This window comes from Terrapene carolina, unplaced genomic scaffold, assembly GCF_002925995.2.
Source record: "Terrapene carolina triunguis isolate 2854851 unplaced genomic scaffold, T_m_triunguis-2.0 Scaffold131, whole genome shotgun sequence".
In the NCBI taxonomy this organism is placed as follows: Eukaryota; Metazoa; Chordata; order Testudines; family Emydidae; genus Terrapene; species Terrapene triunguis.
In genome coordinates this window covers 22,095,028-22,120,082 of record NW_020664482.1, presented here as the reverse complement: position 1 = coordinate 22,120,082, position 25,055 = coordinate 22,095,028, and the positions used below count along the sequence as shown (strand labels likewise).

At 43.5% G+C, this 25,055-nt stretch overlaps 1 protein-coding gene across 1 annotated transcript in view; it reads right to left on the bottom strand.

The window, feature by feature from the left end:
* Nucleotides 1–25,055, bottom strand: part of MSN (moesin) — a 70,385-nt gene that overhangs the window by 7,599 nt on the left and 37,731 nt on the right. The window contains exons 2-5 of the mRNA XM_024197324.3: nucleotides 24,361–24,444; nucleotides 4,707–4,802; nucleotides 3,803–4,077; nucleotides 3,085–3,168 (exon numbers count right to left, since the gene is read on the bottom strand). Of these exons, the coding sequence (XP_024053092.1) occupies nucleotides 3,085–3,168; nucleotides 3,803–4,077; nucleotides 4,707–4,802; nucleotides 24,361–24,444 (539 nt within the window). The remainder of the gene's footprint in view (nucleotides 1–3,084; nucleotides 3,169–3,802; nucleotides 4,078–4,706; nucleotides 4,803–24,360; nucleotides 24,445–25,055) is intronic.

The window sequence follows — 25,055 nt, the reverse complement described above, 5'->3', positions numbered from 1 at the left end:
AAAAAAAAAAAAAAAAAAAAAAAAAAAAAAAAAAAAAAAAAAAAAACAAAAAAAAAAAAAAAAAAAAAAAAAAAAAAAAAAAAAAAAAAAAAAAAGGTCCTATTTAAATAACACATGAAGGCAAGCAATTAAGCACTAGTATCTTGTCAATGTTCATCTACAGGGCCGGCTCCAGGCACCAGCTGAACAAGCTCGTGCTTGGGGCGGCAGATTCTACGGGGCGGCACGGGGCGTGTGTGTGTGTGTGTGTGTGTGTCCCCGATCCAGCCGCCCTGTAGGGGGTGGCGGCGCTGCGGAGGAGGGGGAGCGCCCTGCTGGAAGTGGGCTGCGCGCTCCATCTGCCCCAGCCGGTGCCAGGTCTGTAGCAAGCCCGGCAGGGCAGCCTGCGTTCTTCCCTCCCCGCCGACCGGAGCAGCGTGGAGCCCTCCCAGCAGGTGGCGCGGCGGTCGGGGCCCTGTGGCGAGCTCCCCGTTGAAGCCCTGGCCACCGCCCTGCTCTCTCTCTCTCCCCTCACTAGCCGGGGCATGTCTGCAGCACAGGGAGTCCCCCTGCACCCTGCCTCTGGCCACCCCACAGGTTCCTCCCCTCCCCCCTGCTTTGCTGCTCTGGCCACGCCCCAGGGTTTTTTTGGCTTTGCCGTTCTGGCCGCCCCGTTTATTTTTTTGCGCTTGGGGCAGCAAAAAAGCCAGAGCCGGCCCTGCTTATATACACAAATGCTAGCAGTCTAATACTAATATGGATGAACTAGAGTGCCTGGCATTACACGAGGATACTGATATAATAGGCATTGTGGAAACTTGGTGGAAGGATAATTAATGGGACCCAGTAATACCAAGGTACAAAATATAGGAACGAAAGTAGGTCATGCTGGTGTGGGAGTGACACTATGTGACAGAGTCAAAGTAAAAATCCTAAAATGAACTAAACTGTCTCCATTGAGATTCTATGGTAAATCCCATGCCTGAACAATACGAGGATAGCAGTAGGAATAGAACAATCTCCTCACTGTGATGATGAAATGCTTAGGGAGATTAGAGATGCTATAAAGGCTGGAAACAATAATATTGGGTGATTTCAACTATCCCCATGACTAGGCATGTATCACCTCAGGAAGGGTTGCAGAGATACAATTTCTAGACACATTAAATGACTGTTTCTTGGAGCAGCTGGTCCTGAAACCCAGGGGTTCCCAGCCTTTTTCTTTCTGAGCCCCTCCTCTCCCCCACCCACCAACATACTATAGGAACCCCACAGTCCACCTGTGCCACAACAACTAGTTTTCTGCATATAAAAGCCAGGGCCAGCATTAGGGGGGAGCAAGCAGGGCAGTTGCCTGGGGCCGCATGCCATACGTGGCCCCATGAAGCCAAGTTGCTCAAGTTTCGTCTTCAGCCCCAGATGCCAGGGCCCCAGGCTTCAGCCCCATGAGGTGGGACTTAGACTCGTTGGAGCCCAGGGCAGAAAGCCAAACACTGCTTGGCAGACCCCCTGAAACTCTCTCATGGCCCCCTGGTTGAGAACCACTGCTGTAACCCACAAAAGGAGGGGCAATTCTTGATTTAGTCCTAAATTGACCACTGGATCTGGTCAAAAAAAAGGTAACTGACTGTAACTGAAGTACTCAGTAATAGTGACCATAATGTAATTAAGTTTAACATTCTTGGCAGGGACGAGGAAAAACACACACACACACACACACACACCTTAAAAAAAAGGGGGGAAATGATACAAGCTTCCTCACTTTCGTTAAATGGAAATTAATAGGGTGAAAAGCCTGCAAGCTGCATGGAAACTATTTAAAACAAACACCATACAGGCTGAAACTAAACCTATACCCCAAAATTAAAAAAGGGACCCAAAAAATGCCACCATGGCTAAACAGAGTAAAGGAGGTGGTTGGAGACAAAAAGACATTCCTTAAAAAAGTTTGGAACTCATTCTGTTGAGAAATAGAGAGAAGCATAAACCCTGGCAACCAAGTGTAAAGGCAGGCCAAGAAAGAATTTGAAAAAAGCAACTAGCTAAAGACACAAACTGGCAAAAAAAATTTTTTGCCAAGTACATCAGAAGCAGGAAACCTGCCAAAGTCAGTGGGGCCACTGGACGATTGACATGCTAAAGGAGCACTCAAGGAAGACAAGGCCATTGTGGAGAAGCTACATAATTCTTTGAAGTCTTCACTGCAGAGGATCTCTGGCAGATTTCCACACCCAAACCATTCTTTTTAAGAGAAAAATCTGAGCAACTGTCCCAGCTCAAGGTGTCAATAAGTAGTTTTGGAACAAACTGACGAGTTAAACAATAAGTCACCATGACGAATGGTATTCCAAGAATTCTGAAAGACCTCATACGCAATTGCAGAACTACTAACTGTGGTACATAACCTATTGTACCAGATGACTAGAGGGTAGTTAATTTAACACTAAAAAAAAAAAAAAAAGCTACAGAGGCAATCCTGGCACTTACAGGCAGGGTAAGCTTAACTTCAGTACCAGGCAAATTGGTTGCATCTATAACAGAATCAGACACATACATCATAGTGTGTTGAAGAATCACAGCTTTTGTAAATGGAAATCATGCCTCAATCTATTAGAATTCTTTGAGGGAGCCAACAAGCACAGACAAGGGTGAGGCAGCAATATAGTATACTTGGATTTTCAGACAACCTTTGACAAGGTCCCTAAACTTCCAACTGCCAGAAGCTGGGACTACAAGGTGGATGAATCACTCAAAATTGCCCTGTTCTATTCATTCTGTCTGAAGCAGCTGGCACTGGCCACTGTCAGACATGATACTGAGGTAGAGGGACCATTGGTCTGATCCAGTCTGGGTGTTCTTATAATGCAATCATTTAAAAAGTTCAGTTTCACTTTGCTAAAGTGATTGAACACTTGCTAACCAATACTGGCTGAGACAGACAAGATTGTAGTTATTCTTCAGCAAGATGGCTGGAACAGTGCTAAGAGGCTTTTGCCCTAGGATGAGCTTTCGTTTAGGCACAAAGCTTATCTACAGAAGTTGAGAACTACCATGTAGTAGGACCATACTAATCTAACAGAGTGAGATCAAACCTTGATCAGTTACCTGAGCATTCCCCGATGTTCCTCATGCCACACCTGGATCCTCTCCTCCCATTGGTCTTTATTGAGTTTGTGCTGCTCCAGAACTCTAGAAAGGAAAGAAAGAGCAGCAAGATCCTGTCAGTATGAAAGAAGGGACTACACAGAGACAGGCCACAAGTCTGAGCATATGCAGTACTGTACAGTCTAAATGTCTCATGCACAGTAGAACAATGCCAACAGAAATTCTATAGTAAATGCTGGCCTTATTGGCCAGCATTGACTCTTAACCCAATTAAATGTTCTAAAAAACAATTTGGCCCGATGAACAACACAGCCACATATCCAGACTACAGCGTAATGTGACAGGAGCCCTGAATATTTTTGTACCATCATACCCATTTATGAATTTCAGTGCCAAAATTGACTCCCCTTTGCTCCCCCCTTATTTCTGTTGCTCAGATATCTTCAATTATTCCCAGAAATTTAAGTTTCTAACTGCATTTTTATACTGAGCTGCAATGCGCTCTTCAAAATGCAAATTCCCAGGGAGAATAGACAGGGGTGCAGGAAGTGCAACAGCCTTGTCCTTATGGAAAGATGCACCCTGCACACCCCATCATAATTAAGATGATTTGAGAAAAACAAACAGGCAAAAAGCCAGAGTAAGTGAAGCTATAGTAAATATAGCGCTTGTGCACTTCATGGTGCTGGAAGGTCCGAAGCTGGTGAAGTCTGCATACCTTTGAGGGAGCAGTTTGTCACCAGCAAGATAGCCAGGCTTGTGCAGCTCCTTGTTGAAGTCTCCATGTTTAGATTGGACGGCATAGGAAGCCAGAAGGACAGCAGTCTCTGGAGGGCAATAGATATCATCATTCAAGATGCCCTCCTTCACCTGGAGGAAAAAGAGGCGCTGCGTGATGTCCTGAATCAGCTCCTCGGACACATCCTCTGGGTAGAACTTGGCACGGAACTTGAAGAGCAGCGGGCTTTCCTTGCGCACATCCTGTGCGGTCACCTGGAGTGAGAGATGGCACCATCCAGTTTTAGAGCTAGCCTGCCGGCTGAGTTGAGCAGTTTGTAATAAAAAGGGAGTAAGAAAGACAGAGGCATGTTCAAAAACACTCCCCTTCTGACACACAAAGCAAAAAAGCATAAAGTATCCTCCCATTGAGCAATTCATTGGAAACTGCTGAGTTGGTCCAGTTTAGCCAAGATTTCTCATTTGTTTAGCAGCTGCCAAATGCTATTGTGAACCTATCAGTAAGTCATGCACCACAGTGTTTCCTAGGGATGGCACCACACCAGGAGTCTTATTCACCAGATGTATTACACATGGATAAAGTCTCTTCCTTGATCCACCACATTAGATCTGCCTGAATAAAGCATAGGATAACTGCAGGCCAGGAACAGCAGATTGGCTGGCACATCTGTATGTTTTAGACCTAGCTATTCTGGAACAGTCAGCGCAGACTAGCAAAAAAAATATTAATATCAAGGTTCACTATTCAGAGCAGCATACAAGAACAAGGCAGGAGTGTGAGGATCTGAGCATCCCATCCAGCTGAGGACAAGAGTCCAGAAAAGAATGGTTAAAACAAATGCTCTAAATTATCAAGTGTACAAATTGGATAACGAGGCATATACCTTTTTATTGAGTTTCAGCCATGTTGAGAAGCCCTTGGTGTCCTGGTATTGAAGTCCAAAAAACCAGACCTCTCTCAGCCCAATTGTCTTCACAACCTGGAAAAGAAAACAGAGCAGTGTGCGCATCAGTAACTGTCACAGCTGACTGTTCATGGGCTCACTGGTTACCTGGGAATGTGTTGGGGTGATGTAGTATAAGGTAGGCAAATTTAGAAAAGAATCTAATAAACCAACTTGCACCTGTTGACTATGGGGATGGGGATTGGGGGGGGGAGGGGCGCGGGAGGCGCACACACCCACCACAAAAACTATCTTTGTTCATTTCCTGCACTTCATACCACTTCTACGAGTCCTTTATAACAGAGAGATAAGAGGGGTCCCTAAAAAGTTTACCATCACTCTACCTCAAATTTGGCAATTAGGGTAGGCCAAATTGAGGCAGGTAGTAACAGAATGCCCTATGCAGCTCTGCCGGTACAGATCACTACCACCCTGCTGCATCTTCTTACATGCCCCCTCACTCTCCCTCCCTGAGTGAAGGCTGCCAGTTGTACAATAGTTTTCTGATTAAGACGGACACCAACTAAGAACTAAGCACCTATCACAAACTCATTTCGGATGCCTCCTAAACCCATCTGAAACAGGACTCCCGCTGGGAAAAGCTGGAGCATGGAGCAACCCTAAGTTATTGATACACTAAGATTTTGGCACCACAAAGGCCAGGGTTTCCCTTGTATGTAGGTAGATTCCAGAGAGTTTGCAGGTGGGAAGCTATACATCTTAGACCCCCTACCTTTTCCTGGTCTCAGCCTGGACAGCAACAGTGCAAATGCTGAGATACTAGCCACTCTCAAACAAGCAAGGAGGACTGCAGTAAGGAGTGATACATGCTGGTTGGGTAAGGCAATGGCAGATACTACAGGAGTAGACAGCATAGGTCTTGGCTCTAGTTCCAGAACCACCCCTCATTTTTACATGCAAGGGTCCTATTTTTGAGCAGACCATGAACCACTCTGCTATGGACCAGAGAGTCAGTCCTGTTAACTGCCACATGCCTTAAGATGTAAATAATGCCTACCCACACCCACCCGCTGTTTAGTTGCTCCACTGAAGTGCACTGCTTTGGGCAAGGCAGGACAACAACCAACAACAACAAGCCCCTTAGACAGTGATGAGCCACCAATACAATAAATAAATCCTGATGCAGGGATCTCTTCTCCGTCATGCACCTAGCACACTTTTGGTGCTATACAAACAAAGACGACTTCACAAAGCTATTGTAGCGTTCAGTGTTAGAAGCCTGCCAGAGGTGGAAAACTACTGTGGTAATGCTATTTCCTGTCGGGGGTGGGAGTTATTTGTGATCATGAACAAACGAGCTACTGCCAAAGCAACAGAACTGAACTTTTTGATAAGCCAGGGACATGCTACAGGCTAAAAATTCCCCCACAGGCAACCTTCCTGAAACTTGGTCATCTGGCTTCCAATCTGTACTCTACACTTCAGGCAAACCAGAAAGATATGTCCCCCTCTCCCCATCATCTTCACTAGCTTCTTAGCCAGCTGACTTCACCCACCTGTCTTTCAAACTATTCTGTAAAATTATGACCCCCAACACCACTGCATCCAAGTGTCTCAAGACTGCAGGCACTCACTCTATCCTACCTGTCAGACTTCAGATTTACTCACACTCTGTGACTGCCTGCTTGCCTCTCTGTATCTGATGCCTCGACAATCTGTTGAGGGAGGAGCAGTGCTGACGTGATCTCCCCTCTCAAATCACTTCCTCTTTGAATCTTTAGGAAGCCCTCCGCTCCATCTTGTTTTATCGCTATGGGGTGCAGCATACCCTGAAATTTGTATTACTGGTTTTATGGCCAAAGGCTTGTAAGAGTAGAAGAAATGCTGGATCTGAGAACAATGCTGGGCCACTTACTGCTTTGCTACCTAAAGCAAAAGGGAGAGGGGTTCACAGGTAAGTAGTATTTATCAGACTTGGTCTACAATTAAGTCAAGTATATCAGATGTGAAAAAAAAATCCATATTCCTGACCAACACACAGTTATTCTGATCTAGTGCCTCCAGTATAAAAACAGCTAGATTGATGGAAGAATGTGTCCGTCAACCTCACTACCATTGTTTGTTTAGGTGGATGGTGGAAAGGAGGAAGATCCCTTCAGTCAGTGTAGGCTGTGTCTACACTGTGGGGTTATGCCAGCATAATTACACCAATATAGCCTCTATAGGGTAGACATAACCTTAGTAACAAATATTGGGCCACACCCTGCAATCCTCCCCTATGCACCAGTCCCTCTGACTTCAGTGGGATTTGTCTAAGTAAGCACTACTTGCTTAAGAGTTGTGGGACTGGCCCAATGGTTTGGAGTAGACTCCTGGGGACAGTGGGTCATAGGAACATAAGCAAATGTCTGTCACAGGCAATGGAATGCATGCTGCTAAACAGACTTTCTGAAGTGCATTTAAGACTGCAGGCTGCTATATAGCTTATAAGTGTGTGGGGCAGGGGAAGGAATGGGTCTGGAACACAGTTAAAATGAGAGCTCTGTTCTCAGGCATCATTAACATTTGAATAGGATGGTGGCTCACCCCCACTGCCGCATGTGTCTGCTTGCCTCAGTTTCATTTGCTGACAGCTTAAGCCTGGGAGTTCAGCATGCTGAACTGCCAAAAAGGAACCGAATGGCATCACACTGAGGCCATAGCACAAAAGGACTTTTATTCCACAGCAGAGAAGTCTGCACTGTAATAGCAACAGCAACAACAGATGGGACAAAAAGGAAAGCCAGCTATGCAAACTCAGTATCTTTACAAATCTTATTCCCTCCCTCCCCCCCAAAAATATAACTTTTTTGCAAAGTTATACTGACTCTATGCTGCATAGAACCAACCTAATTAGTGCTATGAATTATGTGAGCTGTAAAGCCAAGCACATTCTGGCTTGCTAGACCAGGTCTGTGCTCAGGCTGTATGTACTCATTCATATCTGAAATCTCTTTTCAACCGGATGTACATGCTGGTAGCCTCTACCAAATGCAAAGGGAAGTGACTCCCCACTGCATTTAAAAATTATTTTTTTTCCCTACTTGGCAAAGGGAAAATCATCATCAAGGTAGAGACTGATTTCTACAGCTTCTAGGAGTCTGCCTGTCAGCTAGCAGCCTGATTACCAATCTACTTTTGTTAAAGGGTTATACAGCATTTGGAGATTTGATGAACTGTTCGCCTGTGGGGCCTCACACACAATTCTTGGCAGTGAGCAGGAATGGAGGGTGCATAGGGACAAGATGCATAGGGTTGTTTTGACGATGAGGGACAATGAATTTTAAAGACAGCTGACCATATGCAGTATTACAAGATAACTTGTATATTTATAGCCTTACTTTGTAAGTGGAACAAGAGAACACTATTTTTCTTCCTCACCAGGCAGAATATTAAGTCAGGCTGAGTAACAGAACTCTGGAGTACAATACAAGGAATTTATTCATAAATTTCATGTTTTTGATCTGCCTACAGGATGGTGGAAAGCGGTGTAGGGAGAGTTCAGGCAATCCTCAAGATTCCAGTTATGGAATCATAGCATATATAATGTATGCGTGCTATTTAAGACCCTAGCTCAGGCATGGTTTATCAAGTGAAACTTGGGTTGCCACAAGTAAATCCCAGATCGGAGTTGTGTCAAGCCTTTTCCCACCTTATATTGAAATAACCACACACTCTAGGTATCTTTGCACTCATCCTTTGAGTGAATCTCTATTAGCACACTGGCAATGACATTCTTACAGACACATGCAAGTCTTCTAGGGCAGTGTTTTTCAAAGTTCAGGTCACGACCCAGTACTGGGTCGCAGCATGCAAGGCACTGGGTCACCTTGCTCAGCACCAACGACTGGACATTAAAAGATAAGGCAGGCTAGTGCCTACCAGTTCTGACACTGTGCTGTGCCCTGGAAGCAGCCAGCAACAGGTCCGGCTTCTAGGTGGGGGAGGGGGGGGCGCGCCAGGGCTCCATGTGCTGCCCCAACCCCGAGCACCAGCTCCACACTCCCATTGGCCGGGAGCTGCTTGCATGCCTCCGCCTAGGAGCTGGACTGCTGCTGCCCACTTCTGGGGCACAGTGTGGCCCGTGGTGCCAGGACAGGCAGGAAGCCTGCCTCTGCGCTGCTGACCGGGAGCTGCCACAGGTAAGTGCACCCCAATCCCCTGCCCCAGCCCTGAGCCCCCCTCCCCAGAACCCCTTCCTGGCCCCCCCCCAGAGCCTGCCCCCCCCCCCCCCCCCCCCCCCCCACATCCCAAACCCCTCATCCCCAGCTCCACTGGGGCGTGGGCATCAGTTTTCTTCAACTGGGTCACCAGAGGAGGAGAAAAGTTTGAAAACCACTGTTCTAGGGCAATACCAGTTTCTTCAGTCCCCGAATGCTTCTTATCCCAGTTTCACATGCTCCCCTCTAAGGCTCCTGTTGCACATAGATGACCATGGAGTTTTTGGCACTGCTCCCAGACACAGCGTTCTGACTACTGGAGAACCACCACAAGGCAAGGGATTTTGTATTTGCTGCATGCCCAATGACAAAAGTGAATCTAGACGTCTGCCATCCCTTCTCTACTGCTTTGAAGAGCATTAAATATGCCACCAAAAGGTGCTTGTAAACGAGTATGAACAAGCCATTGACTGATATGCATGAAAGTGACGTCTACATTAGGGAAGTTTTTCCCAGTTTCCTCACTATTACTCAGTCAGTTTCTCATTCTAGATCACTATCAAAATGGCCAACACCAGTGATGACTAATTCTCAAGTATTTTGAGTGACAATTCTAAAAATTAGGGTAAAAAACCACACACACACACACACACACACACACACACACACACACACACACACACACACAGAGTTAAGCTCGCCTTTCAACTTTGAGAATTCCTGTTCTCTTGATAATCCTCTACAAGCAAACTAACTTCTCCTGGGATCCCTCAGTACCCCAATAGCTCTCTGACCCTAAACCCCTTTCACTGTTAGGTTCTAGTTATGCAACCAGAAAGTTGGATCACTTACTATCTCTTCCCAGGAAAGCCCTCAAGTTACAGTGTCTTCCCATTTTTTGCAGGAAGGTGGTCAAGGTATTAAGTGTTCCTCTGAGATACACCTGCCAGCAGCCCATTAACAGTTTTCACTACGTTCAACTTGATAGCTAGAATTGGATGCTTCAAGGTGGCCCCATTACAGAATCTCTTTTCACATGGGATTATTGCCACACAAGTTATTATACAGATGCCATTCTGTGGATGGTTTACTAGTCTGAGTAGGGAAAAAAAAAAAAAAAAAAACCCCTAACAAAGGCACTAGCTAGGGCAAATCCACACCTTACTGAATCATTCTGCCTTCAATTATGCTCCTTGAAACCCACCAGCAATAGGATTGCACTACCAGAATTTGGTCCACTAACTTCTATTGTCAAATTGTTATTCAGAGACAATTGGAAGAATTAAAGTTATTTGCTTCCTTTCTCTGGGAGTGGGGTTCTTTCCTTCAATTACCTTTAAGTGTGTGTGTGTGGGGGGGGGGGGGGGGGGGGGGGGGGGGGGAAGAAATGGAAAAACAGCCCCAGCAGCCACACTCCCTTGTGGGGCTGAAAACCCTGAGGACCCCCTGCAACTGAAACCTGGAGTCCTGAATGGGGGAAGGAGGCAAAGAGGTGCAGGGGGCTCTGGGAAATAATCTGAGAATTTAAGCCCTGGGAACAAGGATCAACATGAGCCAGATCTGCACTCTCCTTAAAATTGCATTAGTAACAATGAAGCTTAATTGCCAGGTCTCTCAACATGGTGTTTTTCTTAAAGCCCAAGCTCTGAGTCACAGGATTATGGTGACAAACCCTCACTCATTTAAAAAAGTTTCAGCCCTCTGAGATGCAAAGAAAGAACTCGAGGAAAGGAACCCTAAAGTGTCAAATTCCAGAAAGCAAACCAAGAACCGCAATTTTTCCCCTCTAATCTCGATTTTTGGAAGGCCAGACTCATGACTAAATGTTTGGATTTGGCAATAGTGAAACTTAATTAGCTGAAAATGCTTTGTATGTAGAAAAGCCTTCATGTTTATCATTGTTTCATATGCTGTGAAAAGGGAACAAAATGCTTTACCCAATGCATGAAGTTGGCTAGTTTCACGGTAGCCTTTGCCCTGGTATTCTAGCTTCACAGCAGTACACACATCCTAACCCCATATCCAGCAGCAGCAATATGGTGGGGCGATTTGTTTAATACCCACAAAAGTCATGTTAAACTTTTACTCTTTGCCAATAACTACAAAACCCATCTTCTTGCCAAATCTAAACTCAAGTTTTATTTCTCTCTAAATTTTTTTCTAGAATTCCTGGTTGTGAGGGCAGCCTTCAGAATAGTTTATTGCTTTTAACAAAACAAACAAGTAACACTGTACTAGTTTTATTCCTCCAGTTTCATTTAAATGTAGACCCATTTAATTTTACAGAGACCGGAAGCATAACTACTTGTGTATCAGACAAAGCAGCCTGATCACAAAACTTACATCTAATGTGTGCGCATCCTATCAAAAATAGATCCTGCATTTATGTCCATATGCTTTAAGACTGATTTTTTAACTCTTAACCCCCTTCCCCCATCTGGAGTCCTAGAATGATACAGAATGAACCAGAATCATATAGAAGTGAAGCATAATTATATATAAATTAGGCAGCCCAGGAGCCACTATTCTAGGGGTAACCTTCAAATACATCTCTACCCCGATATAATGCGACCCGATGTAACACGAATTCTGATATAACACGGTAAAGCAGTGCTCCAGGGGGGCAGGGCTGCGCGCTCCGACAGATCAAAGCAAGTTTGATATAACGCAGTTTCACCTATAACACGGTAAGAGTTTTTGGCTCCAGAGGACAGCGTTATACCAAGGTAGTGGTGTACCACTAAGAAGGGCCCAGCTGTCCTTTATTGAGACAAAGATGGACTACTGAGAAGACACCTAATAAGCCCTCCTCCCCATCCCTGGAAAAAAGAAAGTACTCCTCCCAAGGTTCTGAATTGCCATAGTATAGAAACCCTTTTAGAAAGGGTTTTGTGCAAGATATACATGTTGCTTGGCCCTAGTCTAACTTCATTCTCTTGGCCCAATCCACAGCTAAGATAACATGCTCCAAGAACAATTTGAGGGAAAAATGGATTATCTCATTTTCTGGTTTGAACAAGAGCAGCTACAAGACTTCCCCCTAAGAAAAGAATTCCTGGCTCCAGTCACCCTTTGGAAACAAGTTTAATTTTGTATAAAGTTGGTTCCTGAAGTAAATGGCAAAACCACATTTCCAAAAACACTTCAATACCACAACCACCCATAGCTGCAGAAAGATGATGCATTCTGGGGTGGGTGGGTAGACCTGATGAACAGTTTTCAGAGTAGCAGCCGTGTTAGTCTGTATCCGCAAAAAGAACAGGAGTACTTGTGGCACCTTAGAGACTAACAAATTTATTAGAGCATAAGCTTTCGTGGGCTACAACCCACTTCTTCGGATGCATATTGAGTGAAACATATCGAGGAGATATATATACACACATACAGAGAGCATGAACAGGTGGGAGTTGTCTTACCAACTCTGAGAGGCCAATTAAGTAAGAGAAAAAAAAACTTTTGAAGTGATAATCAAGGTAACCAAGTACAGACAGTTTGATAAGAAGCAAGTGTGAGAATACTTACAAGGGGAGATAGATTCAATGTTTGTAATGGCTCAGCCATTCCCAATCCCTGTTTAGCCCTGAGTTGATTGTGTCTAGTTTGCATATCAATTCCAGCTCAGCAGTCTCTCGTTGGAGTCTGTTTTTGAAGTTTTTCTGTTTTAAGATAGCCACCCGCAGGTCTGTCATAGAATGGCCAGACAGGTTAAAGTGTTCTCCCACTGGTTTTTGAGTATTATGATTCCTGATGTCAGATTTGTGTCCATTAATTCTTTTGCGTAGAGACTGTCCGGTTTGGCCAATGTACATGGCAGAGGGGCATTGCTGGCACATGATGGCATATATCACATTGGTAGATGTGCAGGTGAACGAGCCCCTGATGGTATGGCTGATGTGATTAGGCCCTATGATGGTGTCACTTGAATAGATATGTGGACAGAGTTGGCATCGGGCTTTGTTACAAGGATAGGTTCCTGGGTCAGTGTTTTTGTTCAGTGATGTGTGGTTGCTGGTGAGTATTTGCTTTAGGTTGGGGGGTTGTCTGTAAGCAAGGACAGGTCTGTCTCCCAAGATCTGTGAGAGTAAAGGATCATCTTTCAGGATAGGTTGTAGATCTCTAATGATGCGCTGGAGAGGTTTTAGTTGGGGGCTGAAGGTGACAGCTAATGGTGTTCTGTTATTTTCTTTGTTGGCCCTGTCTTGTAGGAGGTGACTTCTGGGTACTCGTCTGGCTCTGTCAATCTGTTTTTTCACTTCAGCAGGTGGGTATTGTAGTTTTAAGAATGCTTGATAGAGATCTTGTAGGTGCTTGTCTCTATCTGAGGGATTGGAGCAAATGCGGTTATATCTTAGAGCTTGGCTGTAGACAATGGATCGTGTGGTGTGTCCTGGATGGAAGCTGGAGGCATGTAGGTAAGTGTAGCGGTCAGTAGGTTTCCGGTACAGGGTGGTATTTATGTGACCATCGCTTATTAGCACAGTAGTGTCCAAACTAGACACAATCAACTCAGGGCTAAACAGGGATTGGGAATGGCTGAGCCATTACAAACATTGAATCTATCTCCCCTTGTAAATATTCTCACACTTGCTTCTTATCAAACTGTCTGTACTTGGTTACCTTGATTATCACTTCAAAAGTTTTTTTTCTCTTACTTAATTGGCCTCTCAGAGTTGGTAAGACAACTCCCACCTGTTCATGCTCTCTGTATGTGTGTATATATATATCTCCTCGATATGTTTCACTCAATATGCATCCGAAGAAGTGGGTTGTAGCCCACGAAAGCTTATGCTCTAATAAATTTGTTAGTCTCTAAGGTGCCACAAGTACTCCTGTTCTTTTTGCTGATGAACAGTGTCCATGGAATCCCATCTTTCCCTTATGGTAATACCAAAAGGCATTGCTAACTTCAATCTAGGAGGCTAATGCATTAACCATTCTACCAGCCATTTAAATGCCACAAATATTTCAAGGAAATATTTCAGATTACTTTTGCTACTGCTAAGTGCACCTCCATTGGCTCCTCACAGTTTACTTATGTGCAGTACAAAAGCCTGCAAAAAGGCATTCCATAAACTGCTTGATTGGGTGAAGTTGTTTTTTCTATGTACCCCTAGGGAGGGGTGTTTACTCACTCTGCTAAACTGATGTGGCTAAAACTGTTGCTCCCTAATAGCAACCATGAAGAAATTGGAAAAAAATAAATAAAAACAATAAAATAGACAAGACTCTTCCTACTTCTATTTGAAGTCCTTGTTTGTCAGTGAGATGGCTTAGAAGCAAAGTAATGCACACCGGAAAACTATCCCAATTATACATATAAAATGATGGGGTCTACATTAGCAGTTACCACTCAAGAAAGATCTTGGCGTCACTGTGGATAGTTCTCTGAAAATATCTACTCAATGTGCAGCAGCAATCAAAAAAAGCAAACAAACAATGTTGGGAATCATTAAGAGAGGGGTAGACAAGACAGAAAATATCATATTGCCTCTATAAATCCATGATACGCTCACATCTTGAATACTGTGAATTGGAAAAGGTTCAGAAACAGGACAACAAAAATTATTAGTGGTATGGAACGGCCACCATATGATGAAAGATCAAAAAGACTGGGACTTTTCAGCTTGGAAAAGACAACTAAGGGGGGGATATGATAGATGTCTATAAAATCATGACTGGTATGGAGAAAGTAAATGTTATTTACTCCTTTTCATAACACAAGAACTGGGGGTGTCACCAAATGAAATTAATAGGCAGCAGGTTTAAAAAAAAAAAAAAAAAAAAAAGTATTTCCCCTCCCTCCCCCCCACAACACAGTCAACCCGTGGAACTCCTTGCCAGAGGATGTCATGAAGGCCAAGACTATAAAAGGGTTCAAAAAAGAACTAGATAAATTCATGGAGGATAGGTCCATCAATGGCTATTAGCTAGGATGGGCAGAGATGGTGTCCCTAGCCTCTATTTGCCAGAAGCTGGGAATGGGCGACAGGGGGATGGATCACTTGATTACCTGTTCTATTCATTCCCTCTGGGGCATTTAGCACTGGCCACTGTCGGAAGACAGAACACTGGGCTAGATGGACCTTTGGTCTGACCCAGTATGGCCATTCTTATGTTCTTAAGCATCACATCATTGCTCTAGAATCCAGGAGTCACCTCAAGACCAGCCTACTGAAGATCCAATACATTACCGGAGCGATTCAGTACAGGATCTTTCCCCATTGAGATGGGCCTTGATAGGCTCCACATTTGAGTATGTGCTAGCATATACTCATTGCTGAGCATAAAGGACTGTGAGCACTCTGAATAAGATGTAGTCACGGGGCTTAAAGGGAGAAGCTGAAATTTCAGCCTTAACTCCTTAGAGTTCATAGCTTTCTGTTACCAGCCAAGTTTTCATCTCCACAATGTAACTTTCTGAAGCATGCCATAATCACCTGACTTTGCTAAGAAACTTATTTATATTTTAAAAAAAATTCAAAAGTCCTCAAATGAGTCCTACAGCCTTTGTTTACTTTAAGGTTGGGTGGTTGGTTTTGGAGTTACATGCAGACTTCAAACCATTAAAAACTTGGACCTCAAACCATGCAGACTTCAAACCAAATGTACTCTGGTCTTTAGTTCTTCCTGAAGTGTGTACACACACACACACACACACACACACCCACCCCCTTCAGACTCAATTTGGCGCTGAACTGGCTGTGTGTAAGGATTCCACAGGGATAGGTTTGTGGAAGCTGTACAGTATGAGCAAGTTGAAGCTCAAGATATGTTAGTTAACACAGCTGTCCTTTAGGCAGTCCAGTGCCCATACCTACTAGGTAAGTAGCTCCACATAAACAAGGATGTTACCATTTGACTCAACAAGTTTGTCAAAAATCCTCAAATGAAAAAATTTAATGAGTTATGTTTGCAGATTCATCAATTTAAGAAAAAATTAGAACACAGAGGTGTGAAAAATTATGAAGTCAAAAATTTTGAGTCTTTGAATATCCAAACTTTGGATTCCTAGGTTCTCAAACTAGGGACTTGATTGATTCATTACATATTCTGTAGTCATATACACCTGTGCAAAGAGGATTTAAAATACTCACAAGTCTGGCATAGTCTGTTTTGATGGTGTGTTACCCCCCCACTTGACATATCATGTAATTATGACCCCACATTCCCACTCACCATGTTGTGTAGTTATGACAATACCTACTTTCTTCGCTTCATATGTCAGATGCTGTACTATATAATGGTCTAGGAGTCCCATACCCATGTCTTCTCCAGAAAGTATACAACACAATATTATGATGTGGTATTAGAGCGGTTATAAAATTCAAAGGGTAGATGTAGTAAACTGGACTGTCCAGCCCAGATCAAGGATAGATAAAGATAAATTTTTCTGGGAGGCACACGGAAGAGCTGTCAGTTTCTTACTATCAAGAAGTAGAAGATTTGTAGAGCTGTGCTTACAATATGGGAGAGGAATGTTGTGGTCTGACCTAATAAATCAGAAGTGCTATTGTGGTATGATAGATGCAGAAGCTTTGACTATGGTGAATAGGTAGAGGGCGCATGTGGATACAAAGCCAGAGATAAGATTTTGGGGAACCAAACTGGTTTTCTAGACTTTTACTTTGAGCAAAAACATTGAAGGAAGGGTGTGGTCCTAAACCTCCACTACATGTTCATTTAGGGCAATGAGTCAATTTTTAAATATTTCCACACTGGTTGCTGGCTACAATTCCCAACTTCCTATCTGTAATGCAGGGCTGATCCTCTGCCTGGAGGCATCAGTTGCCACTTCTTAAGTGTTCATGAGTAGCTGATGGCTGCTGTCTCCAACAAGTAACTCCAGAAACTGAAGAGGCTGGCTAGGGAGTCACTACCAGGGCTCTTACAAAGAAGTGTGATGTAGGCTGTACATCAAGAGGCGGAGAAAGAAGTAGACTAACAAGATCCGAGTAATTACTAGGTGCTGAACAGGTCAAAAGTAGGAGCTGCTCCATGGGTTGGAAAGAAGTCTGCAGCAGAGTAGGGCTGGGGGGGAGGGGGGGGGAGTGGCAGGGGACTCTGCAGGTCTGTTTGGAGATTTGACTGTACAGTGTTGTACAAAGTCAAGGCATGCAAAAGATTGAATTCATGTGATTTTTTTATTTCAAGCAGCTTCCACTTAATGGTGTCTGATTGCTACTTCTGTAGGTAGTAAATAAAAAATTAAATTCCACCAGCCTAAACATGGATTTCTTTGAACAAGACTATCTGGATTTAAATTCTAGTTACAGAAGTCCAGCCTGCACAAAACACCTTCAAAAGAAAAGAAAAAACCCATCTGTACCAGGAAGAGCGCCTCAGACACAACCAACCGAGTGAACTACTGCTTCCTCTTGGTAACCACACGGTACTCAAAGGAAGTAAAACAAAATGTAGCTGGTGGCATTTATGGTAGGAAGAGTGTCTCAGAGGAAATATTTAAGAGGGAGGGAGAATGGGATGGGATTGGGGGGCATGGGGTAGGATTCCAAAGCAGTTTAAAGGAACAAGCTATCATTCACCTCATCTATAATTAAACAACTTAGAATGAAGCAGTATTCTGCGCCATATGTAGCAGTATTAAGGGGGCAGACACCCACAATGTAACAGTCATGTATTAAGTGTCTCAAACCATTCTATATTTTACCCTTTAATCCACATGCAATGAGGGCGGGGGGGGGGGGGGAAGATGGAGAAGAGGGAATAAATTGGTATTGATGTTGCAGTCTTCATGCTAATCCACAAACTAGGGAGAGTTGCCATTTCACAGGTGCTTTACTGACCACTCCAACAGCAGTGAAGGAAGAACCACCCAAGGAGCTAAGCAGATTGACGGCAGCAGAGCCCCTTGACTGACCTGTAGCTCCGTAACTAAGGCCTTGGCTACACTGGCGCTGTACAGCGCTGCAACTTGCTGTGCTCAGGGGTGTGAAAACGCTCTTCCGCTCGCAGCGGTGGAGTACATACAGCGCTGGGAAGTCCCGAGTGTAGCCAAGGCCTTAGCGCTTGTCTACACTGGCAATTTACAGCGCTGCAACTTTCTTGCTCAGGGGTGTGGAAAAAAACCAAACACACAACACACCCCTTGAGTGCAGCAAGTTTCAGCGCTGTAAAGCACCAGTGTAGACAGTGCACCAGTGCTGGGAGCCACGCCCCTTGTGGAGGTTTTTTTTTTTTTTTTTTTTAGAGCACTGGAAGAGCTCTCCTCCAGCGCTCTCCTGCGACTACACAACCCACGTTAAAGCGTTGCTGTGGCAGTGCTTTAGTGCTGCTAGTGTAGACTAGCCCTAAGTAACTCATTTAATCCATAAATTCTGAAAGAGCCTCCCATCATATCTGTAGAGTGTTACCATTTCACTATTCAGCTGAGAAGTGTTGACATTCAGGAGGCATCTAAAGCAGCTGAAGAATTAGGAAAACTCACACAATAGTAAGACCCTATGGAATAACACATCAATAACTAGGACTGGTTTACACAAATAGCTATATGAGCACTTAGCTGACCATTTGCAACTGAAAATTGTCAGTCTGTGCATGTATGTAATTTTCCTAGCTCTATACTTAAGTCAGGCATACAACTGCACATGCATCCCCAAAAAAGCCAGATATTAGAGGTGTGCAAAAGGCTACAATAGAACCCATCTGAAGCTCCTGGAGACAGGCAAGACAGAAGGACTCATGCATCCCTTGGGTGGATCAATACATTAATCAAAGTATCAAAGGGGTAGCCATGTTAGTCTGTATCTGTAAAAGAAGCAGAGTCCTCAGGCACCTTATAGACTAACAGACGTATTGGAGCATGAGCTTTTGTGGGTGCATCCGAAGAAGTGGGCATTCACCCACGAAAGCTCATGCTCCAATACGTCTGTTAGTCTATAAGGTGGCACAGGACTCTTTGCTTCTTAATCAAAGTAGTTGGTTATAGAAATAACAGCTTAGAACCTAGTCTCCACTACAGAAAGAGGGAAGCAGGAGAGTAGTCTTTACAGTCTCAGGCTGCTCGGTCATGGAGAAAGCTACCTAGTTTACTACTGAATATTTAACAGAAGTTGCACAGAAAAAGAGGGAGTTTAACAAATGTCAGCACTTAAAAATAAACTGCTGTGAAACCATCTTTGCAGCCAACCACAAACTCCACCCTGCTCTAGTGAAGCCACTTTTTAATAAGATGAAAGTCATGTGAACTAAGTGTCAGAATTAGTGTCAATTGATATTTGAAGTGATTTACAATGAACACAGGGTAACAATTTTTTGCTGCACTTTTAGATAAAGGGGAGCATGGTAGCTAGAAAGAGAAGAGGTCCAATGAGCTCACTGGCAGGTCAAATATACATAATGTAGGGCTAGCTATACACAGGCTGCACTTGAATGTGGCTGAATGAAGTCAGCTGCACATACTACAATATGTTCATATCCATTACAGTTGTGGTCAAACCTTCTGATACACAAGCTGGGCACTAGTTTTGCTAAGTTTAGTAAAAAGGGAAGAACAGCTCAACTCAGATCTAACAATTCCTACATTCAAAGTCTCATTTACTCTCAGATGAAAGAAAGGGAATGCCAGTGCTAGTGCTAGGAGTCTGTTCGGAACAGAGCAGAAAGTTACCCCCCCCTTGACAAGGCTCCAGGAAGCATCAAGATTAGGCCTGACGTCAGGAGAAGATCCCTAAACAGCTACACAAACTGCAGGCTGGCTTTATCAGTTCAGGCAAAAAAGTTTCTCAACAAGGTGCTGAAAGATGTGGCTGCCAGGAGCAGTGCAGAAGTGACTGCTGACCCAATTTTGTCCTAAGAGCATGCCATAACTTAAAGCAGCTAGTACAGCTATAAGTCTAGAAGTAATTACACCAAAGCCAGAGCACTGTAACCTGGTTCCATTGGGTCTTACCCACTGTACCCAAAATCTCTTCGGACAAGAGGCAAAGCCAACAGCAAACCTCAAGGCCCATGTAATGGCAAAGCAAGAGTTGCAGCTAAATGTGCAGTCCAAAACGTCCATTAGTAGCTGTGGCAAGAAATGCAGTTCTGCACTGCATCAGAGGTACAGGTCTCATTTTACACAGATAGAAGAAGATATGCCCCGTACCACAAAAGTCTACAGTCCAAATTAGGCAGCATGCAGACAGGGTGGAGAAATGGCTCTAAGTTACTTGAATATGCAGTTGCAGCTTGGCACAGGTCTACATCAGAAAAACTATAACTACTAGGCAAGAACAGAAGAGAATGGTTAGCTGCAAGTGAGCTTTTAGGAAAAACCACCTCACTTCATGCAAGTGCATTAGATCAGGTGCAGAGGATAGAGAGCAGATGTAAAGGCTTTTTTTTTTGGCATCCAAACTCTTTGGTCTTTCTGGTTATACTTATCAACTCGCTATTTTACATTGTTATATTCTGAGCAACAGTTCAAAAAATATTCCAATATAGTCCTGAACTCTCTTGCCATGTTTGGGTTATAATGCTGGATGGTACTTTTCATGACAAGTGGTTCTCTGAGCCAGCTTAAATACAGTAGAACCTCAGAATTATGAGCATCAGAGTTACGATCTGACCAGTCAACCACACACCTCATTTGGAACCCGAAGTACACAGTCAGGCAGCAGCAGAGACAAAAAAGCAAATACAGTACAGTCCTGTGTTAAACTACTTAAAAAAAAAAAAGGAAAGCAGCATTTTTCTTTTTCATAGTAAAGTTTCAAAGCTGTATTAAGTCAATCTTCAGTTGTAAACTTCTGAAAGAACCAACAACATTTTGTTCAGAATTACGAACCAGGGCAGTCTTTGCAGGCTAGAACATTTGGTCAAGAAACAAAAATAAATACAGAATAATCAGTCTTATTTCAAGACAGGAGCAGTACTTTTCCCATTGTTGCTGAAGCTGAATGGGATATTTCCTTTGCAATCAAACTTCCTCCTCGTGCAATTGTCCAGAGACAGTTTTTGAATGCCAGGGCAACATTAGAGGACAGATTAGATTCTTTATCATTGCACTGACGTAGCAGCAGATTCTAAAATTCCTCACCCCTACTGCAGTTCAGCAGCTCAGCCTACGACAGACAGGAGGGCAGCCTTGATACCCATAAATACAATGCCTACTTCCCATCTCACTCCTCAGTGTTTCTAGACCACTCACTTTTCCTTGGCAGAATCTTCATCTTCCCAACCCAAGAGCTTCCCTTTTAAATCACTGTTGTTCTGAGTCCTTTGGCTCAACGGCACTTTCTCAGTGCCTAGCCCTCCCTCTCACTGTCCCTGACCCCCAGTGCCATATTCCTAGAACTGCCACAGAGTCACCAGAGGCAGATGTGCACAGCTGTCAAGGACTACATACTGTACACCACTTTCACATACTCTGTGGAGTGAGCAGCAGGAGATTACAAATCAGACAAGCTTCTAGATGGCAATGTAGCATGCTATAGCTAGGTCATTCAACTGTCCACATATTGTGTATTAACCAGATACGGCCTACTGGGAAGCCTTCAAGAATCTTCTTTGCCCTTGTCAAAGCACAAAGTGGATGGACACACACCACCATCTAGTGCAATTTCTCTCCTTTAATATTTTAGTATATATCTGACAGCTAATTGCAGGTAATTGAAAAAATGAGAACAGGAGAAAGGTAGCAGAGGAACTGTTCTGTATCCTGGCTCTGATGTATTGTGGAAAACCTTAGTCATATGCCAGTGTATCTTCCTCTCCTTGTGGGTCAAATTACCACTCACTCATTGAAATTCTTCCATTAAGATTTTAAAAGATAAAACCATGTAGAAGCTTCACTAATGGGTTAAAGATTCAGCCTTCTAATCCTTGAAGATCTGGTATCTTGACTCAACTATGCATCAGTCTTTTAGACTTCGGGGGAGGGAGGGAAGTAGGCCATTTAATAGTTCAGGTAGTGGGGAGAAACTGGGGAGGGGGGGGAGAAAAGGAAGTAAGAGGGCAAGCAGAAAAATACTTCAGCCTTGACAAAAATAAATTATGCTCAAAAGTAGTAGCCAACGTTTTCAAAAAATGACTGTCTAGATTTAATTCATGTTTTAGGCACCTACCAAAAATGGTCCAATTTTCAGGAGCTCCTAGCATGGCATAGCATTAACATGCCAGCTGTGGATGCTCAGAACCTTTGGATGAATGTGTGTCAGACCACTTAAGGTGTCAAAATATTTGGGCACCCAGGTAACTTTAAAAAAAAAAAAAAGCCAGTGCCTAAAAACAAGCTACATTGGCCAAAATTCTCAAAAGCCAATTGATACGGCTTTCTCTCTGGGCTATGAATGACAAAAGAACATTATCAAGGATTAAAAATTAGAAGGTTTATATGACAAATGATAGATGCTTCTCAAATACAGACTTATTCACTGTAAAGACTAAATTCAGCATCAGTGTATGCTTTGTGGAAAAAAGTTTGGCCACCCTAGGGACACAAAGCCATCAAAATTGCAGACCAACATGGACAAGATTCGGCACACTCTACTCATTGGTTAGCAGTTACACCTGCAAGAACATCCACTGAAGTCAGTGGTGTGCTTGCTGAGTAGCATCTTACTCTGTGTGGTTAAGAGTATTAAAGCCTGACCCTTGAACAGTAGGCATGGTGAACACCACCCCACGCCCCAAAAAAACCACACAAAAGACTTTTTTGTTCTTTTTGTGGATACAGAGTAACATGGCTGCTACTCAAACAAAACAAGACAGTAGTTTCAAGGGAGAACATCAAGCTCTTAATTTGATTCCATCATACTGCAGTAACACTTGAGATGCCAGATGCAGAATGAACTAACAATGCACTGTGCCTACACTTATTTGTGTACACTCATGCTGGTTGGGTTTCAACAATGTCATTTCTATGGATCATGCAATGGTTATATTTAAAGGGTGGGTCACAAGGCTAAAAGTGTTAGCATGTTACTGAATGTCAGTAGCTCCCAACAGCCCATCCAAGCCCTCCTTAAGTCAAGACTTTGGGAGGGAGTAGAGGTTTATTCATTGAATATCTTGAGGCACTGCTCCATCACAAAAATAGTATGCTAATCTGTCAACCTATTCCTCTAAATTACAGCTTTGCAGTGAAGCAGCATCAGAAGAGGGAACATTTACTATCTGAACATTCAAACAGTCAAGTGTTTGAAAGGAAAAAAAAAAAAAAAAAAAAAAAAAACAAAAAAAAAAAGAAAAAATACAAAAAAAAAAAAAAAAAAATAAAATTTTAAAAAAAAAAAAAAAAAAAAAAAAAAAAGCCAACCGTTAAGTGACCTTGCAGTACAAAATTAAGCCTTTTGGTCTCAAATGAGATAGTCAGCTTTATGGGTAAAGTAACCATAATTGATTTTTCTTTCCTCACTAGCCCAGATGCGGTGCAAAGGCTGGCCCCAGAATGTCTAGGGTTTCTTGTGAACCACACCCATGTTAAACAAATACATGAAGGAATCACCGGGCAAAAGAAGTTAAAGAAAATGAAAATAAGACTTATTGTTCACAGAATCTTCTGCAAGCGGCCAACGCCTGTGATCTCTTCCTCCTTCCACCTCTACTGCATGCCACCTCCCCCAACGGCAGCTCGACAAAGTCCCCACTGTCTACAAGACATGATTGCATCACCCTCCACAGGCTGAACGGATGCTCTGAGCGGCTGGGCAGTAGCCTGCATAAGGCCTCTGGGATTACAGTTGAGATGTGTAATGGAGTCTGTCAGTTTCTCAACAGCTGCGATTGATAATGTCCATGGCTTCACAGCTCCAGGTTTGGGCTGCATATGTCTCCCTGCTTCTGTTTAGCCTGAGCTAGAGGGATGGGGGGAGGAGGAGGAAAAAACCCAACCTGCCAATGAGCACAGAATGCAGAGGAAAGCCAGTGCACCAAGATAAAGACAGCTGAACCTAGGAAGTGACTTACAGTAGTAAGAATCGCCTTGTCAAAGTCTGGAACACATTATAGCACACATCATTTCACTGAACTTGTGCCTATTCAAAATAAAAAGTCCCCTTTGTACAACTCTTTCAAACACCTCCCAGGGGCTATTTTTACCAGCACATCTACAATAAGCTGCTAACTGATGATAGTACGAAGAGAGGCAATTCAGGACAGTTAAAAAAAAAAAAAAAAAAACCACATGATGATTGCATATTTTAGCCTCGCCCCGCCTCTTGGTATGAAATTTGCCCAAGAGTGGAAGCACTTTGGGGGCAGATATAGCTCCTGGCACACTCAGAATTAATATACACAAATAATGATGTGGGGGTAAAAACATGCAGTTCCTGGATGATAGATAGTCTAATGGCCCTGTAGTCTCTTTTAAAGGCTTCAAAGAAATAAGTAAGTGGCGAGTGTGTGTTAATGGGTGAGGAGAGTGATTTTGGGAGGGGGGTGGTAGCGAAGTCAGTACTAAGTGCATGTTTTCTGAAGTGGTGTCACCTTACCTGATCAAAGAGCTGCTTCCCCGTGGTGTTGGGCTGGATGGCAAACTCCAGCTCAGCATCCATGGTGGTAACTCGCACACTAATCTGGAAAATAAAGAAGAAGAAGAAAAAAAAAAAAATAGTGGTTACAATGGGTGTTCCTAATTCTGTGATGCTATTACAGGGAACATAGTAACGGTCATACCACATCAGACCAGTGATCCACTTATCTAGTCCCACCCCCAGTCTACAGCAGCCAGTGCTGGAGTCTTTGGATAAAGGTGCAAGAAACCTTTAAGTGGGCAGACAGTCCATATGGGGAAGTTTCTTCTTAACCTCCTCCCTCTCCCCCTACCCAAGTCAGTGAATAGTTCATCTCTGCTATGAAACAGGAGAGTTTACATCCCTTCTAAAAAAGTTAATCCAATCTAAACCTAAAAATGTATGTGTAAAATGGCATATTATAGTTTGTAAACACAGATATAAAGTTAGTGCTCTACAGAAAACATGCCAACAGCTTCCATCATATTTAAGAAGGAAAAGCACTTGAAACTGCTGGTTGTCTTCTCTAAAAACCCACCACTCAGACCAGGAGATCCCACTCATGAGCCTATAAACATGCTCAGAAATATTAACTGCTTAAACTGCTCAAGAAGCCTATCAAGAATTGGATTATATGGCTACAACTTCCTTTGAAGGAGGCAAGTTGTGTAGCC